At 48.1% G+C, this 18,502-nt stretch overlaps 1 protein-coding gene across 2 annotated transcripts; it reads left to right on the plus strand.

Annotated features, from left to right (window-relative positions):
- Positions 1–657: 657 nt before the first annotated feature.
- Positions 658–18,080, plus strand: LOC120296739 (thymidine phosphorylase). Of its 2 annotated transcripts, XM_039318689.1 has the most exons (12): positions 658–1,033; positions 8,417–8,586; positions 9,435–9,644; positions 9,991–10,140; positions 10,763–10,965; positions 11,255–11,353; positions 12,271–12,400; positions 13,541–13,659; positions 13,905–14,067; positions 15,833–16,063; positions 16,771–16,911; positions 17,570–18,080. In XM_039318689.1, exons 3-12 carry the CDS (start codon positions 9,614–9,616, stop codon positions 17,821–17,823), a joined length of 1,521 nt encoding a protein of 506 aa, XP_039174623.1. In that variant the 5' UTR covers positions 658–1,033; positions 8,417–8,586; positions 9,435–9,613; the 3' UTR covers positions 17,824–18,080. The 2 variants fall into 2 exon arrangements, with proteins under 2 accessions (XP_039174623.1, XP_039174624.1); XM_039318690.1 differs by lacking the exon at positions 15,833–16,063.
- The last annotated feature ends 422 nt before the right edge of the window (positions 18,081–18,502 follow it).

Raw genomic sequence — 18,502 nt, forward strand, 5'->3', positions numbered from 1 at the left:
AAAGAAAGAAATGAAAGGAAGGGGGAAGGAGGGGAAAGAAAGGGAAAGGGAAGGAAGGAAGGGAGGAAAAATAATGAGAAAGAAAGAAAGAAAAAGAGAAAAAGGAGAGAAAGAAAGAAAAGAAAGAAAGAAAGGAAGGAAGGAAGGAAGGAAGGAAGGAAGGAAGGAAGGAAAGAGGGAGGGAGGAAGGAAGAAAGGAAGAAAGAAAGAAAGGAAGGAAGGAAGGAAGGAAGGAAGGAAGGAAGGAAGGAAGGGGGAAGGAGGGGAAAGGGAAGGGAAGGAAGTAAGGGAAGAAATAAATAATGAGAAAGAGAAAGAAAGAAAGAAAGAAAGAAAGAAAGAAAGAAAGGAAGGAGGGAAGGAAGGAAGGAAGGAAGGAAGGGGGAAGGAGGGGAAAGGGAAGGGAAGGAAGTAAGGGAAGAAATAAATAATGAGAAAGAGAAAGAAAGAAAGAAAGAAAGAAAGAAAGAAAGAAAGAAAGAAAGAAAGGAAGGAGGGATGGAAGGAAAGAAGGAAGGAAGGGGGAAGGAGGGGAAAGGGAAGGGAAGGAAGGAAGGGAAGAAATAAATGAGAAAGAAAGAAAAAGAAAGAAAGAAAGAAAGAAAAAGAAAGAAAGAAAGAAAAAGAAAGGAGGAAAGGAAGGAAGGGAGGGAAAGAAGGGGGAAGGGAAGGAAGGAAGGGAAGAAATAAATAATGAGAAAGAAAGAAAGAAGGGAAGAAAAGAAGGAAGGATATAAAGGAATGACTTCTGCTCTCTTTAACAGCAGCTACAAGTCCCTTAATAGTTCACCCCTTCTAAGGTTACAGCATAACTTCCTTTTCTTCTTTCGCTTTCTATTCCACCCTTTCTAATCCTCAAGCCCGTAAGTCACGTGTTCCTGTGTTTTCTTGTTTCAGCAAAGGAAAGGAAAGAAAAAAAATAGGGCCCACCGGGTCTTCCCCTGGCCAGTACGGGAGTCATTGGCCTTCCCTTAATAAAGTCAGTTTCTCCATCTCTGCAGATCTTGTCATCTTCCCCAGCTGTTGGTCCTTGGTGAGTCCTCCCTTCAGAGTCTTTCCGGGGGCTTTTTGGGGGGTGGGGGGCATCTACTCATCTTGAGAAACCCTGATTTAGGGGCTGCCATAAAGTTGGGCGGTGTGTGGTCTTGGTCTGATGCCGGAGGACAACCTCTGCCCCAACTTGCTTCCCTCAAAAAAGTCAACCACAATCAAAAAAAGATTTGATGGTCTGGCCAAGCGAAGCGAAACAGAAACAGGCGTTGCCCTGTTTGGAGCTGTGTGCTTTGTGTAAACCGTTGTGTGAGTGCTTGGTCAACATGGGTTGGCAGCCACACAAAAGCCGGTCACTTAAGGACAAGGGAAAAGCCGGTGAGGGTTAAGGTCAGTGTCCAGTTGGTGGCCTGGCTGGTCCACTGCCCTTTCCCCCCCCCCAGCTCTTGAAAGGCCTGGGGGCAAAGGGCAGGTGGGGTTTAAGGGCATTTAAACTGGCATTTCAAGGCACAGCCTCTCCACCCCTCTAACCCACTTGGGGGGACCCTGCGAGGTAGGACCGAGTGGCAGAGCCTCTGCGTAGGAGGCCGATTGGAGATCACACTGCATCACTCGGGGGGATTAAAAATAAGTGTGAGGACCCACCCCACTTTGCATCTTAAGAAGACAGAACTCTTGGAATAATTCTTCCAACAGGAATCCTTTATTAAGAGAAAATGGTTGCAGGCATGCTAGACAGGACTTGGGGTTCAAGCTCTCCCATTCAAGGTTTTAAGGGGTTACCCAGTAGTCCCACCCAATCAACCCCCCTTCCAGTGATAGTTTCAAGTATCACAATTCCATCCCCTTTCTTCTTCCGTCTGGATGGAGACTTCAGATAACTACATGAAAGGCAATTACTCTTCTTTGATATGTTAAAGCTTAGAGGCCACAATAAACACACATTCAGTCCTTTGAAGTGTGCTGAAGGAAGTGAGGGCCATAAAGCCCCTTTGCTCTCCCCCTGTTCTCCCTCTTATGGCAGAATCCAGAGAAGGCAGAATTGGGAGTTTCTATGTTTGATAATTAAAGATGAAATATCATTGGATTCTGACATCCGGCCCCTCTTAACAATAAGAGAGATCCACCTGAAAGAAAACACAAGTAAAAAATTTAGTTAGGCTTGTTAGGATACTCTGTGTGAAACTTCTTCAATAGCTTCGGGGCTCTGACGTGACGTTTATGGACCCACTCACTTTTCTTTCCAACGCCCATCGACCAGCGAGGCTTGTGGTCCTGTGTCTCCACCACTTCTTCTCCTGAGGAATCTGGCCTCTCGGATCCCAACATCTGGCAAGGTTCCAACTGGGTCAGCGTCTCTCTTTCCAGGGAGTTTTCCCCCTCTTTTGCTCCATTGTCTGACATGGTAAATTTTTGCAAAATCCCCCGGCAAGGGTCTTCCTTCCAGGTGGATTAATTTTGCAAGTCCTGTCTAATGTGAGGACCCACCCCACTTTGCATCTTAAGAAGACCGAACTCTTGGAATAATTCTTCCAACAGGAATCCTTTATTAAGAGAAAATGGTTGCAGGCATGCTAGACAGGACTTGGGGTTCAAGCTCTCCCATTCAAGGTTTTACGGGGTTCCCCAGTAGTCCCACCCAATCAACCCCCCTTCCAGTGATAGTTTCAAGTATCACAATTCCATCCCCTTTCTTCTTCCGTCTGGATGGAGACTTCAGATAACTACATGAAAGGCAATTACTCTTATTTGATATGTTAAAGCTTAGAGGCCACAATAAACACACATTCAGTCCTTTGAAGTGTGCTGAAGGAAGTGAGGGCCATAAAGCCCCTTTGCTCTCCCCCTTTTCTCCCTCTTATGGCAGAATCCAGAGAAGGCAGAATTGGGAGTTTCTATGTTTGATAATTAAAGATGAAATATAATTGGATTCTGACAATAAGGACTTTTTCCTTTTTTATATATATAAAAAATAAAAATTTATTAGCCCAACCCAGAAAGAAACCTTGGTATCAACAGCTTCCAAACACTGTAAACCACTGAGATCGTAGCAGGACAGCAATGAGTAAAAAAAACATGTTCTTCTTCATCATCATCATCATCATCATTATTATTATTATTATCATTCATCGCACAGTCAGCCAGATGTTCAGACTGGATTTGGCATTTTGTCTACCTATCGAGCCTTACCCAGGACCTGGGATAGGCAGATGTGGATGTTTGATGGTATTACAGGTATCGTCGCAGGATGGAAGCAGTTCCTAATAAGGCTGCCTTTTGCAATTGACTAATAGCAAATTTGTCAATGCCAATGGTGTTCAAGTGGTGCTCCAGTTGTTTTGGGATTGCGCCTAAGGAGCCTATGACTATTGGTACTACCCTTGCTTGCTTTTGCCACAGTCTTTCTATTTCTATTTGTAGGTCTTTGTATTTTGTTATCTTCTCCAGTTCTTTCTCCTCTATTCTGCTATCTCCAGGCACTGCCACGTCCACTATCCAGACTTTTTTGTCTTTCTTATCGACAATGTTAAGTCTGGGGTGTTATGTTGCAGGTGCTTGTCTGTTTGAATTCTGAAGTCCCAGAGCAGTTTAATTTTATCATTTTCTATGACTTTCTCTATTTTATGATCCCACCAGTTTTTGCTTACAGGCAAATGATATTTTTTGCAGATCTTCCAATGCACCATTGTGCTACTTTGTCATGCGCTGCTTGTAATCAGTCTGTGCAATCTTCTTGCAACAGCTTACCAAGTGGTCCACTGTTTCTTCAGCTTCTTTGCATAGGCGGCACTTACTGTCTGTTGCTGTCTTCTCAATTTTGACTTTTGTATGCATTTGTCCTTAAGGCTTGGTCTTGTGCAGCCAGAATTAGTCCCTCGGTCTCTTTCTTCAATTTTCCTGCTCTTAGCCATTGCCAGGTTTTATTATTATCTGCTTTCCCAGCTATTTTTTTCATGTATTGGCCATGTAGTGCTTTGTCTTCCCATGCCTCTATTCTGTTCTTCATTTGGTCTTTCTTGTAGGCCAGTTTGGTCTCTCCAGTAGTTAGTAAACCTTCCTGATATACTAATTTCAGTGCATCTTCATCATTGTTCTTCAGATATTCTTCCAAAGCCATTTTTTCTTCTTCAACCATCTGATGTACTTGTAGCATTCCACGCCCACCTATTTGCCTTGGTAGATAAAGTCTATCAATGTCACTGTGGATGAAGGGCATGATTCATTGTCATTATTTTTCTGGTCTGCCTATCCATTGCTTTTAGTTCTGCTTGAGTCCAGTCCACTATTCCAGCTGTGTACCTAATGACTGAGATTGCCCAGGTGTTGATTGCCTTTATGGTATTTCCTCCATTGAGTTTGGATTTTAAGATCTTCTTCACTCTCTTGATGTATTCACCTCTAATCTTTTTCTTGACTTCAGTGTGCTTGATGTTGTCAGCTTGAAGGATACCCAAGTATTTGTAGTATTCTTCCTCATCCAGACTCTTAATGTTATTTTCGTGGGGCATCTTGATTCCTTCAGTTTTCACTATTTTTCCTTGTTTGATAGTAAGTGTGGCACATTTGTCCAAGCCAAACTCCATTACAATATCTTGGCTATATATACGGACAGTGTTGAGCAGCGATTCTATTTCAGATGATGTTTTTCCATACAGCTTCAGATCATCCATGTAAAGGAGGTGGGATAGTCTGGCAGATGTTTTTGATGTTTGATAGCCATGTCCTGAGTTATTCAGTATTGTTGACAGAGGAAACAGTGCAATAACAAATAGTAATGGTGATAATGAATCTCCTTGAAATATTCCTCTCTTGATATTAACCTCTCCCAGCTTCTCACCATTGATCTGCAACTGTGTCTTCCATTGTGCCATCGATCTTTGCACAAATTTTCTGATGTTTCTACTGACTCCTGTTATTTCTAGGCACTTTATTATCCAATCATGTGGCAGAGAGTCAAATGCCTTTTTGTAGTCAATCCATGCCACATTCAGGTTGGTCTTCCTTCTCTTGCAGTTTTCCAAGATCATTTTGTCTATTAGGAGTTGATCTTTTGTTCCTCTGCTATTGGGGCGGTTTCCTTTCTGCTCAGGTGGAAAGAGATTGTTTTCAACTAGATGCTGTTGTACTGCATCAGCTACCACACCAGTTAGTAATTTGAAAGTTGTTGGTAAGCAGGTAATTGGCCTGTAGTTACCTGGTGTTGCCCCTTTTGCTGGATTTTTCATTATTAGGTAGGTTTTCCCAGTTGTTAGCCACTTTTCAATTTCTCCTCCTTGTAGTATATTGTTGAACTGCTTGGCAATGAGTGGGTGTATAACAGTTAGATGTTTCAACCAAAACCCATGCAGTTCATCTTCACCTGGTGCTGACCAATTTTTGATTTTCTTTGCTCTTTTTTCTACCATTTTTGTTGTTATTACTAGTTCTTTCATTTCAACTTCTGTTTTATTTGCATCCACCTCTTTTAACCAAGCGCATCCTTGTTGTATTTCTTTGGGTTATCCCATATCTGCTTCCAGAACTGCACTGTTTCTTCCTTGTCAGGTACTGACTGATTCCTTGCAGTTTCTCCATTGATGGATTGGTAGAAACGTTTCTGATTGGATTGAAATTGGAGGTTCTGCCTATAGTTTGCAATTCGAGCTTCATATCTACTGATTTTCCTGGCTATAGCTGTTATTTGTTGCTTTATTATTTCCAGTGCTTCCTTGATCTTCCTTGTTTCTAAGTGGTATTTCTTGATTAGGTATTCTTTGGTCTTCTTGTTCTTCAGCTTCTTTTCTTTCATCTGTTCTAGCTTGCTTGCATGTGATCTTAACTTGCTGATCTTATTTTCTAGTCTAACCTTCCATTTTTCTGGTGCACTGTTTGTTTTTTCTTTTTTGTTGATTTTGCATCCCAGGTATTCTGTTATAACTGCAGCTGTGCTGTACATTAGTTGGTTTGTTTCTTGCAGTGAATTGGTGCTTATACTTGCTATTGCAGTATTTGCATCTTTTAATGCTTGTGCTAGCTGTTTCTTTGAAACAAGTTTCAATGCAGGCAGCCTTATTCTGTTGTTTTTGTGCTGTTCTAGATGCTCAGTTATTCTTTGTTTCAATTCTTTTATTTCTTTAGTTAGAGGGTTTTGTTCTTCCTGAGGAAGAGGTGCCTGGTTTCAAATGAGAACAGTTGTATATCTCTGCTGGATTCCTTCACTGCCAACTCCCCTGGTTTGCCTCTACATTCTGAATTACTTCTGGTAAGGCTTTGATTTCTTTGCCCTGGGTAAACCTTTGCAGTTCGTCCAATTCTGTTTCTGTAAATACTTTATTTCGTGTTATAAATCGGCGTTGATCTGCTAGTCTCTGTTCTGTTATTTCTGATTCTGGATGTTGTTCTTTCCAGAACTGGTGCATTCGTTTTAGATATCCTCGTCTTGTTGGACTTGATCTGTAGTAACAGATCATTATTTCTTTGTTTTCCATCACTGTGTATCTGCGACGGGTAAACACCTTTTCTTCCAGTAGTTCTGCAGCTGCTGGCCCTGGTTGCTCAGCCAACAGTCCTGAGTCCTGTAACCCATTTTTCACCAGATATCCAGGAACTCCAATATCTAGTGCGGACCTTGTTAACCCGGGCGACGTCCGAGCCGGTATGGCATTCTGAAATTTACGTCTCACCATATTTTTTATGGGAGAGACACTCTTTGTCTGACTCCTCTGATGAGACCTGTCCAGTATGGTTGAACCTCTGGCATAGCTCTCATCTTCCTCAGAGTACACAAGCCCCACAACCACGTCAAGGTAGTGCCTCACTGGGGGATTATTATTATATTATTATTATTATTATTATTATTTTATCATCGCACAGTCAGCCAGATGTTCAGACTGGATTTGGCATTTTGTCTACCTATCGAGTCCTTACCCAGGACCTGGGATAGGCAGATGTGGATGTTTGATGGTATTACAGATATCGTCGCAGGATGGAAGCAGTTCCTAGTAAGGCCGCCTTTTGCAATTGACTAATAGCGAATTTGTCAATGCCAATGGTGTTCAAGTGGTGCTCCAGTTGTTTTGGGATTGCACCCAAGGAGCCTATTACTATTGGTACTACCCTTGCTTGCTTTTGCCACAGTCTTTCTATTTCTATTTGTAGGTCTTTGTATTTTGTTATCTTCTCCAGTTCTTTCTCGTCTATTCTGCTGTCTCCAGGCACTGCCACGTCCACTATCCAGACTTTTTTGTCTTTCTTATCGACAATTGTTAAGTCTGGGGTGTTATGTTGCAGGTGCTTGTCTGTTTGAATTCTGAAGTCCCAGAGCAGTTTAATTTTATCATTTTCTATGACTTTCTCTATTTTATGATCCCACCAGTTTTTGCTTACAGGCAAATGATATTTTTTGCAGATCTTCCAATGCACCATTGTTGCTACTTTGTCATGCCGCTGCTTGTAGTCAGTCTGTGCAATCTTCTTGCAGCAGCTTACCAGGTGGTCCACTGTTTCTTCAGCTTCTTTACATAGGCGGCACTTACTGTCTGTTGCTGTCTTCTCAATTTTGACTTTATATGCATTTGTCCTTAAGGCTTGGTCTTGTGCAGCCAGAATTAGTCACTCAGTCTCTTTCTTCAATTTTCCTGCTCTTAGCCATTGCCAGGTCTTGTTAACATCTGCTTTCCCAGCTATTTTTTTAATGTATTGGCCATGTAGTGCTTTGTCTTCCCATGCCTCTATTCTGTTCTTCATTTGGTCTTTCTTGTAGGCCAGTTTGGTCTCTCCAGTAGTCAGTAAGCCTTCCTGATATACTAATTTCAGTGCATCTTCATCATTGTTCTTCAGATATTCTTCCAAAGCCATTTTTTCTTCTTCAACCATCTGATGTACTTGTAGCATTCCACGCCCACCTATTTGCCTTGGTAGATAAAGTCTGTCCATGTCACTGCGTGGATGAAGGGCATGATTCATTGTCATTATTTTTCTGGTCTTCCTATTATTATTATTATTGTCATCATCATCATCATCATCATCATCATCATCATCATTATTATTATGTTTAGTTGACTGGGTTCACATCTAATGAATAATAATAATAACAACAACAACAACAACAACAACAATAATAATCCCCGCACATGTTTGAACACCCGACATGTCAAAGATTAACCAATGCAAGGAAACATACAACAGGAACCGCGTTGCGACATTTCCAGTCGTTGCCAAAATTCCCCAAGCCACGTCCAGCTCTGGCTGTCAGGGAGCGGCAGCTGGCAAGGAAGCAGCTGGGCGGCCAGAGCAGCAAAATCTACAAGCCACATCTGGTTTTGTTCCTGCTCAGCTTGGAGAAGCACTGAGGACACCACCTCGGCCTCCGTTCTCCTTTGCTCCAAGCTCTCCCTCTCTCTCCTTCTCTCTCTCTCTCTCTCTCTCTCTCTCTCTCCTGTGCCAGGATCCTGCTTCACCTTGACCCCGGATCGCAGAGGGGGTTCAAGCCCTTCCCCAGCCTCTGCCAAGGCCGGCCCCCCACTCCCCCTGTCCCTGGAAGAGAACTGTCCAGTGGGACTTCCGGACAGGCACCTGCTGGCCCATACGACCAAGGGAGGACCTCGGTGCTCAGAGGTGAGTTCTCCAGATGTGGCCACCCTAATCTCAGGGGTCCGGGCAGATGCTGGGCAGGCCCTGTTTTGAGGTCTCACTTACTCACTCACTTTTTTTCTTTCTGAGCTGGTTCCCTTTCTTCCACCTGGTTGGCAGCCCTCGGTGTTCCTCTCCCCCCTTCCCCATCTCTCTCCTTCTTGATTAGACGAGTTTGCAGCCCCTTCCTCATTCCTGCAGCTGCCCAGCAGTCAGCTGCCTTCCCCTTCCTGGAAGGAAGGGACACAGATAGAGAAAAACAGAGTTGGGGGGACTTTAGAAGTCTTCTAGTCAAGCCCTCTGCTTGAGCAGAAGACCCTGGTACCATTTTGGACAGGTAGCTGTCCAGTCTCTTCTTAAACAACCTCCAGTGATGGAGCCCCCACAACTTCTAGTGGCAAGTTGTTCCACTGTTTAATTGTTCTCACAAATAGAAAGAGGCTAGCTGCTTCAGAACGAGGAAAAACTTTCTCTCTCTTTCTTTCCTTTGTTTTTTCTGTTTCTTTCTTTCTTTCTCTCTCTTTTTTTCTTCTCTTCTTTCTTTTTCTTTTGCTCTTTCTTTTTCTTTCTTTCTTTTTCCTTTCTGTCTCTGTCTTTCTTTCTTGCTTGCTTGTTTGCTCGCTTGCTTGCTTTTGATTTCAAAACTGTCCATCTCAGCAAATGACTCATTAATGCCACAGAAAGATTGTGCAATCCATACTATTAAATGTTTGACTCAAATATGTGCAGCAAACCAACTTTGGGAGAGTCTGTTCTTCTGTTCAGTTATATTTAACACTTTTTTAAGCCTCTTTTTTAAAAAAAAACCTAAAACTTTCTGACATTCCCAACAGGAGCTCAAAAACCTTTTACAACCTCGCTGGCAAATTGCTGAATATTTAGAGTAGAAAGCTGAGATTCAAAATTTGAGGACCCCAACATCCAAGCAGCGCTCAGCGCACAGACACCTTTGGCACCAGAACGTCCGTGACTAAGAGAGGCACAGATTGCATTGTGGTTCCTTCCGCAGCTGATGTCTTCCCCAAGAGACCCCGCGCATCCAGGTAACTTCCCCCCCCCATTACCAATTTTCAAACTGGGATGCATAATTAACAAAGCGATGACCCCCCCCTGGGGTGGGGGCAACAGGGCCATTTGCATAATCGGGAGCCAGAGGGGTCTTGATCAGCCCAAGAGGAGGCTCACGGGAGGGGAAGACGCAATAAGATCCTGTGGCATTGCTTGGCCATGGCTGCTCTGCCCATACTCAGAGTGTAGTTTCCCCTCTGCTAAGCGGGCGGGGTTGTGACACTTCCTAGAGGGGGAGGGGACAAGGAAGAGAGAGCCCTCTTCCTGCTATATCATTGCCCCTTCCCCGTCTCAACCGTGGCCCCTGTTTTGCCTTTGCAGGGCCCGGCCCCAAGGACTCCAAGGAAGGCGGCCTAATCAGCATCCCGGAAATTATTCGGAAGAAACGAGATGGCCAGACACTGCAACCAGGCGAAATCCGCTACTTCGTGCAAACTCTGGGTAGTGGCAGATCGCGGGAGGGGCAAATCGGTGAGCCTGGCTGTCGGAGCGTGCACCGTCTTATTGCGCTGAGATAAGCCAGGAGTAAACACAGTAAACAGTGGTTTGTATTACATGGTGCTTTATCTTAACACTATCTACAATATCATGCACCAGGAACAATATACACACACATGCTAATACAGCAGGATCCAACCAACCACAGTTACAGCAGAGAAAAAGAACACATCAGCAGAGCCTTCCTTTTATACAGAGGCTCTTAAAGAGACACAGACATTGCTGAGTCGTTCCCATCGTTACATCTTACATCGTACATTACATAAGCTGGTTAGCTGTTAAATCAATACCTGGACACTGGCAGAGGTGGTGGGAGGGAATTGTGGGGTGTCTGTGTGGGCTGGCATGTGGACAAGTAGGGACCGCAAGCTCTCCTGTAGCTTGCACTGCACTCAACTCCTTTGGACCCCACAGAACCATGGTTTGCAAATGACAGCTGCTTTTTCTTAATAGTTATTTTTCTTTAAATTAAAACATTCTAAAATGAAATTAAATACTTTTTTAAATTAAAAGAGTGAAATGGTTTTAAAACAAATAATTAAACCCTTTTTCCATCTGGGACCCTCCCCCCAACCCCCCTCCTCTCTTCTCCCAGGGGCTATGCTGATGGCCATCCGCTTGCGAGGCATGGATCCCTGCGAGACGCTGGTCCTGACCCGGGAAATGGCGGCTTCGGGGACCACCCTGGAGTGGCCGGCACAGTGGCGAGGGCTGCTGGTGGACAAGCACTCCACGGGGGGCGTAGGGGACAAAGTCAGCCTGCCCCTGGCGCCGGCGTTGGCGGCCTGTGGCTGCAAGGTGCGTCACGATGGCCAGGCTGCCCCCTTCCTGGCTCACCTCTGGCTTTGCTGCCAGACTGCCGTGAATCCTGGTTTCCTTAACGTCTGAATGTGGCCCGGGTCCTCTGCAAATCCAGGCAAACTTCCTTCTTTGGGCTTCTCCAATCCACAAAATGAAGGGCAGCAACTGGATCACCCAGAGACTCACTCTGCCCAGGAATGATGTGCGGTGCTCCTTCTTCTTCCTACGAGCCAGTGCTGGAGGGCTTTTGGCCTCTTAACCCTCCGTGCCTCTTTCCCCTGAACAGGTGCCCATGATCAGTGGCCGGGGCCTGGGCCATACCGGGGGCACCCTGGACAAGCTGGAATCCGTGCCAGGCTTCTGCGTTTCCCAGAGCCCAGAGCAGGTGAGAAGACCGGTGCGCTATGCTGACTGATAATTTCCCAGCCAGCGGATCCGGTATTGTGTCATCCTTGGTGCTCTCTGCCCTGGGTGGCTTTCTTGCAGACGTTGCATCACCCAGCTAGGTAATATCATCAGTGCTTAGAAGCCTTTTAGCACAAGTCTATGGCAGTGATGATACCCAGCTGGGTCATGAAATGTCTGCAAGAAAACCACCAAGCTCAGAGACCACCAAGGACTTCACTATCCTCCTCCTCCTCAAATCTCACCCCTTCTAGCACTGATGATGTTACCTAGTTAGGTCATGAAACGTCTGCAAGAAAACCACCCAGCTCAGAGAGCACGGAGGACTCCACTATCCTCCTCCTCCCCCTCCTCCCCCCTCCTCCTCCTCCTCCTCTTCCTGCTCTTCCTGCCCCGTCCCTTCTAGCACTGATACTGTTCCCTAGTTGGGTCAGGAAACGTCTGCAAGAAAACCACCCAGCTCAGAGTGCACCAAGGACCCCACAGTTCTCCTTCCTTCCTTCCTTCCTTCCTTCCTTCCTTCCTTCCTTCCTTCCTTCCTTCCTTCCTTCCTTCCTTCCTTCCCTCCCTCCCTCCCTCCCTCCCTCCCTCCCTTCTCCTTCCCACTCCCTTCTAGCACTGATGATGTTCCCTAGTTGGGTCAGGAAACGTCTCCAAGAAAACCACCCAGCTCAGAGAGCACCAAGGACCACACAGTTCAACCCGGAGCTTCAAAGGTTTCCCTTCTGTCAGTTCCCTTCAATTAGATCCAAAGGGAACTGGCATGTTTGTGGTTTAAGGCGATGTAGAACATGGGTTGAGGTTCTGGCAACTCAAGGTTTGCCTGGACAGTGAAGGAAGAACCAGGCTAGAATCCTACTTCTTGGACCCCAAACGATGGGCTTTGTTCTCCCGCAGATGAGAGAGATCCTGGAAAAAGCCGGGTGCTGCATCGTGGAACAGAGCCAGCATCTGGTTCCAGCAGACAAGGTCCTCTATGCCCTGAGAGACGTCACAGCCACGGTGGACAGCCTGCCCCTCATTATAAGTAGGTCCTCTGACTCTGGACGGTCATGGCGGATGCTGAAATCCCGCAGGGTTTCTCAGTCGTTCGATTTTGGGCTTGTCGGTTTGTGGGGCTCTGTGGTTGTCCCAAAGGTGTTCTTTTTCCAAAAGGCAACTTGGGTTTTTTCCCCTTGGAAACATTTCACTTCTTATCCAAGAAGCTTCTTCAGTTCTGGAGAAGTTCTTAAGTTCTTCCGTTAGAACTGAAGAAGCTTCTTGGATAAGAAGCGAAATGTTTTCAACAACTATCTCACTTAGCAATGAAGACGGTTAGTCTGATTGCGGTCGCAAATCCAGGACTTCACAGAAAGTGGAGCGGAAGCTTGGAACCAACGTCCAGGGGATGTGGTGGGTCAGTCGTTAGGGAATGAGTTTAACACCTTCTTGGGATAAACACATGTTTTGTTGTTATTGTTAGTTGCGAAGTTGTGTCCGACCCATTGCGACCCCATGGACTATGTTCCTCCAGGCCTTCCTGTCGTCTGCCATCTTCTGGAGTCCATTGAAGCTCACGCCTCCTGCTTCAGTGACTCCCTCCAGCCACCTCATTATTCTCTATCATCCCCTTCTTCTCTTGCCCTCCATCTTTCCCAGCATCAGGCTCTTCTCCAGTGAGCCCTTCCTTCTCATTAGGTGGCCAACGTCCTTGAGTTTCAACTTCAGGATCTGGCCTTCTAAAGAGCAGTCGGGGTTGATCTCTTCTAGGACTGACCGGTTTGAACGCCTTGCAGTCCAGGGGACTCGCAGGAGTCTTCTCCAGCACCAGAGTTCAAAGGCCTCCATTCTTTGGCGCTCAGCCCTTCTTAGGGTCCAACTTTCACAGCCATACATTGCAGCTGGGAAAACCATGGCCTGGCCTATACGTACTTTTGTTGGCAGGGTGATATCTCTGCACATGTTTATCACCTGCCCATTTAAAAATAAAATAAAAATAAAATATAAAAAATGTTAATACAAGAAAACCGATTAAGAAGAAAACAAACAAACAAACAAACACAAAGGAGAGATTGGGTGGGCCACTGAGTCTCCTGCTTTCCGCGCAGAAGAAATGCCCTACGTTTCTATGAAGTACAGAGGAAGAGCTGTGCACCATGGACTCAGTGGCTCCTTCCTGGGCTCTTAGGTTCCATCCTGAGTAAGAAGATGGTGGAGAGGCTCTCCGCTCTGGTGCTGGACGTCAAATTTGGCAGCGCCGCCTTGTACCACACACTGGAGGGCGCTGAGCAACTTGCGCAAAGCCTGGTGAGACCAAAGCGGCCCGTTCAGCTTCTCTGGAGAGTGGACAGTCAGGTGGTGGGGATGGCGGTTGAAGTCCACAGGTCTTAAAAGTTGCCAAGGTTGGGGAACCCCTAGTTGAGAAGAGGTGCAACCCAACAGGACCACCTCACTTACCTTCTTGCAGAAGCTTCCATAGAGATCTGGGACTTCCACCAACTGAGGGTGGAGAAGTCTCACCTTTCTCGTGCTTTCTCTCCCATCTTTCCCAGGTGTCCGTCGGAAACCATCTCGGGACGAAAACAGCGGCAATTCTGAGCAGGATGGATGAGCCCATCGGTTGCCGGGTGGGCAATTCCTTGGAAGTCCTGGAAGCCTTGCAGTGCCTGGAAGGAGGTGGCCCCGGGGACCTCCGTGAGCTGGTGACCACACTAGGTGTGTCTCAGGGAGGGCACCTTGAAGGGTGCCCCTCAAGCATATACACAACCTGGGTTAGGAACGTCCTTGGATCAGCTCCACCAGGTAGACCAGACCACGAGTCAACTTCATAAGAAAGCTAAGTGTACTTTGATGGAGATGGATGAACGAACAACCTCTTGCAAGTGGGATTGTGACGTTCCCCTTCCCCTACTTACACCCATGTGAGCTAGGAAGGGATCTTCTCTTAAGCCATGTTTTTCTGCTTGGTAACAGAACTGGCCTATCTCTGTCAAGGTCACCTTCCTTGCTCTCTACAGGGTGAAGGTGGCTGTCCAGAAAAGGACCTTGTATTATGTAAATTGAGCCAATCAGCAAAGCAGATTCCATCCAGGATGGAATGAACTGTGTGGAAAACTGTACACCAACTTTCTCCAAAGTGGTGCCTGTCAGATGTGTAGGAGAGCAGGTTTCTGCTCCCCCCTTTTTACTTATGCTTCCTCCTCCTCCTCCTCCTCCTTCACCATTACTATCATCCTTTTCCCCTTTTCTCTCTCTCTCTCTCTTTTCTTCTTCTTCTTCTTCTTCTTCTTCTTCTTCTTCTTCTTCTTCTTCTTCTTCTTCTTCTTCTTCTTCTTCTTCTTCTTCTTCTTCTTCCCCTTCCCCTTCCCCTTCCCCTTCCCCTTCCCCTTCCCCTTCCCCTTCCCCTTCCCCCCTTCCCCTTCCCCTTCCCCTTCCCCTTCCTCTTCTTCTTCTTCTTCTTCTTCTTCTTCTTCTTCTTCTTCTTCTTCTTCTTCTTCTTCTTCTTCTTCTTCTCCTCATTCTCCTTTTCCTTTATCCTCCCCTTCATTTCCTCTCCTCCTCCTCCATCTTCCCCTTCTCCATCTCCTCCTCCTCATCTATCACTGCTATCATCTTTTCCCCTTTTTCTTTCTCTCTCTTTCTCTCTTCTTCTCCTTCTCATTCCTTTATCCTCCCCTTCATTCCTTCTTCTCCTCCTCTGTCTTCCCCTTCTGCATCTTCTCCATTTTTTCACCTTTTCCTTCACCATCTTCTTCTCTTTATCCTCCTTCTCCTTCTCCCTCTCCTCCTTCACCACCACTACCACCACCATCACCACCACCACCACCACCACCACCACCACCACCACCGCTCCTCCCCCCCCCCTCCTCCTCCCCCTCCTCCTCTTCCTCCTCCTCCTCTTTCTCCTCCTCCTCCCCCTCCTCCTCTTCCTCCTCCTCCTTTTCCTCCTCCTCCTCCTCCTCCTCCTCCTGGGGTTGTGAATCCACCCATTGTTCAAACTCTACAACTTGCGTCTCTCCCACATAAGCCAGCAGGAGGTGTTAAGCTGATAAGGGGACATTTGTGCGGTGACGTCATGGTCTCTATGGACCCCCCTCCCCCAATCCCTACCTCTGTAGATGCCTCTGCAGCCCTTTGCTGCAGAAACGAGAAGATCAAGACAGGTGAATAGACTTAAGATGGCATTCATCCTTTGCCCACCAACACATCAAATCGAGGCTTATTGCTTATTTACTTTTTCAAGAGGGTGAAAAAAAAAACCCTAAAGCTGAAGGAGAGGTCAAACTCCTTTCCAATCCAAAATAGTGGGCAGGGTGTCCAAACAGGTCCTTGACTGCCATCTGCGGTGGGAGGGGGATACGTGAATAGGAATTCCTCCCTGGAAAAGGGGGTTGGGCTAAATGACCTCAAGGGCCCCTTTTAACCCCCTCCGTTTTTAAACGCTCCCTCTGGGCTCGCTCCACCGGGCCTCTGGCTACAGGCGGCATCCTGCTGTGGCAGAGCGGGCGAGCGGCCTCCGTGCCCAAGGGGGCGGCCCAGATCGGCCAAGCCTTGGACGACGGCTCTGCCCGGGACGCTTTCCAGGCCATGCTGCGGGCCCAAGGGGTGCTGGCCGAGGTCTCCCGCCTGCTGTGCGAAGGGACGGAGGCGCAGCGACTGCAGGTGCTGAAGCTGGCCGGCAACCAGGAGGAGCTGCGGGCTCTGCAAGATGGTATGGGGTGGGGTGGCTGCCATCTCTCTCCTCCCTTCCCTTCCCTTCCTTTATCTTCCTTCCCCTGCCCTCCCTTCCCTTCCCTTCCCTTCGCTTTGCTTCGCTTTGCTTCCCCTCCCTTCCCTTTCCTTCTCTTGTCCTCCCCTCCCTTCACTTCGTTTTGCTTTGCTTCCCCTCCCCTCCCTTCCCCTCCCTTGCCCTCCCCTCCATTCATTTCGCTTTGCTTTGCTTCCCCTCCCTTCCCTTCCCTTTCCTTCTCTTGCCCTCCCCTCCCTTCACTTCGTTTTGATTTGCTTCCCCTCCCCTCCCTTTCCTCCCCTTCCCTTCGCCTCCTTTCCCTCCCCCTCCCTTCTCTTCCCTTCCTCTGCCCTCCCCTCCCTTTGCTTCATTTCGCTTTGCTTTGCTTCCCCTCCCCTCCCTCCCTCCTCTTCCCCTCCCTTCGCTTTGTTTAGCTTTGCTTTTGCTTCCCCTCCCCTCCCTTCCCTTTCCTTCCCCTCCCTTCCCTTCGCTTCCCTTCCTCTGCCCTCCCCCTTCCTTTCCTTCCCTTCCCTTCCCCTCCCCTCCCCTCCCCCGCTTCCCTCCCCTCCCTTCCCTTCTCTTTCAGGAACTGTGGGGGGGGGGTTCCTTCTTCCTAGCTGGGGCTTCAAGTCCCTCCCCCTCCCCAGAGTGGAGGGAGCCCCCAGTCCGCCCGTCTTCTCTTCCTGCAGGGACCGTGCAGCAGATCCAGGCTATGCCCATCGCACTGGTGCTGCATGAGTTGGGAGCCGGACGGACCCAGGCGGGGCAGCGCATCAACCCCCGGGTGGGCGCGGAGCTGCTGGTCTCTAGCGGGAAGCGAGTGAGCAAAGGTAAAGGCCGGGGCTCCCTGGAGCCGAAGAAGGGGCTGGGCCAATGCCAGGGGCACCTTCGACCCAGGCAAAAGGCAGAGCCCCCCCCCCGAAAAGGGGGCCAACAAAGCTGCAGAGGCAGCACCCTCCCCCAACCTGGAGGCGGAGGAGGAGGAGGAGGAGGAGGAGGAGGAGGAGGAGGAGGAAGATGTGGGGTCCCTGGTGCTCTCTGAACTTAGTTGTTTTCTTCCAGACTTTTCATGACCCAACTAAGGAACAGCATCAGTGCTAGAAGGAAATGGGGTTTCTGGAGAGGAGGAGGAGGAGGTGGTGGTGGAGGAAGAGGAGGAGGAGGAGGAGGAGGAGGAGGAGGAGGAGGAGGAAGAGGAGGAGGAGGAGGAGGAGAATGACTCCTCTGGGGTCCTTGGTGGTCTCTGAATTTTCTTGTAGACATTTCACGACCCAACTAGGGAACACCATCAGTGCTAGAAGAGAATGGGGTTTGTGGTGAGGAGGAGGAGGTGGTGGTGGTGGAGGAGGAGGAGGAGGACTCCTCTGGGGTCCTTGGTGCTCTCTGAATTTTCTTGCAGACATTTCACGACCCAACTAGGGAACACCATCAGTGCTAGAAGGGAGAGGGATTCATCGCTCTCTCTCTCTCTCCCCCTTTCCCTTCCAGGAACTCCGTGGATCCGAATCCATTACGACACCCCCAGGCTGAGCAACACCCATCGAGAAGCCTTGCAGAAAGCCCTGATTCTGGGGGACCTGGAGCCCTTCACCCCCACCTCAAAGGTGGCAAAAGTCCTTTTCTCGACGGAAGAGTCAGCCACGCCTGGATCTCGGGCAGAGAGCAAAGGGGAGAAGGAGCAGGGCCTGGACCGGCCGGCCAAAGGACCTGGGGTCCCACCCAAGGCCCCACCCTTAGATTAAGACTCTTTTCAGAAGGGGGGGAGGAGGTGGGTTCTGCAAGACAGAGCCTGCTTCCATGGTCCCCTCCAGAAGAGAGGAATGGACCTGGTGGTCCAGTCCGGGGAGCTCCCACCTTGGAGAAGGTCGACTTATGTGGGCATTGAGGGACGATTTCAACCTGATGCTCCCATCCTCATCCGTCAGGTTGAAGGTTTGAACCTGTAAGTCGTCCTCCGAAACCAGGATCATTTTTGTCAATAAATCCTACCGTGCTTGTGGTTTGTCTCGTCCGATAGCGTAAGCGGGTGGGCATCAAAATGGTGCAGTTGTGTGAGGCTAGAGCTTGCCAGTTGACCAACACAACTTCATGTGGTCTCTAGAATCTAGAATAGAATGGAGCTGGAAGGGACCTTGGAGGTCTTCTAGTCTAGCCCCCTGCTCAAGGAGGAGACCCTATATAGCAGTGGTTCTCAACCTTTTTAATGCCGTGACCTCCAACCGGTTGTAAGTCGAGGACTAAACCAGTTGTAAGTTGAGGACTAAACCGGTCGTAAGTCAAGGACTACCCAACCGGTCGTAAGTCGAGGACTTTCCTTGCCTGGGAGCGCCACGCATGCGTGGTGCCGCCCCCTGCACCGGCCGAGGCATAGCTGGCAAGCGGCAGAGATGGAGCAGGCCGACCACCGGCTGGGCCACCAGC

The sequence above is a fragment of the Crotalus tigris genome, unplaced genomic scaffold, assembly GCF_016545835.1.
Source record: "Crotalus tigris isolate CLP2741 ecotype Arizona unplaced genomic scaffold, ASM1654583v1 scf7180000021456.382230, whole genome shotgun sequence".
In the NCBI taxonomy this organism is placed as follows: domain Eukaryota; kingdom Metazoa; phylum Chordata; class Lepidosauria; order Squamata; family Viperidae; genus Crotalus; species Crotalus tigris.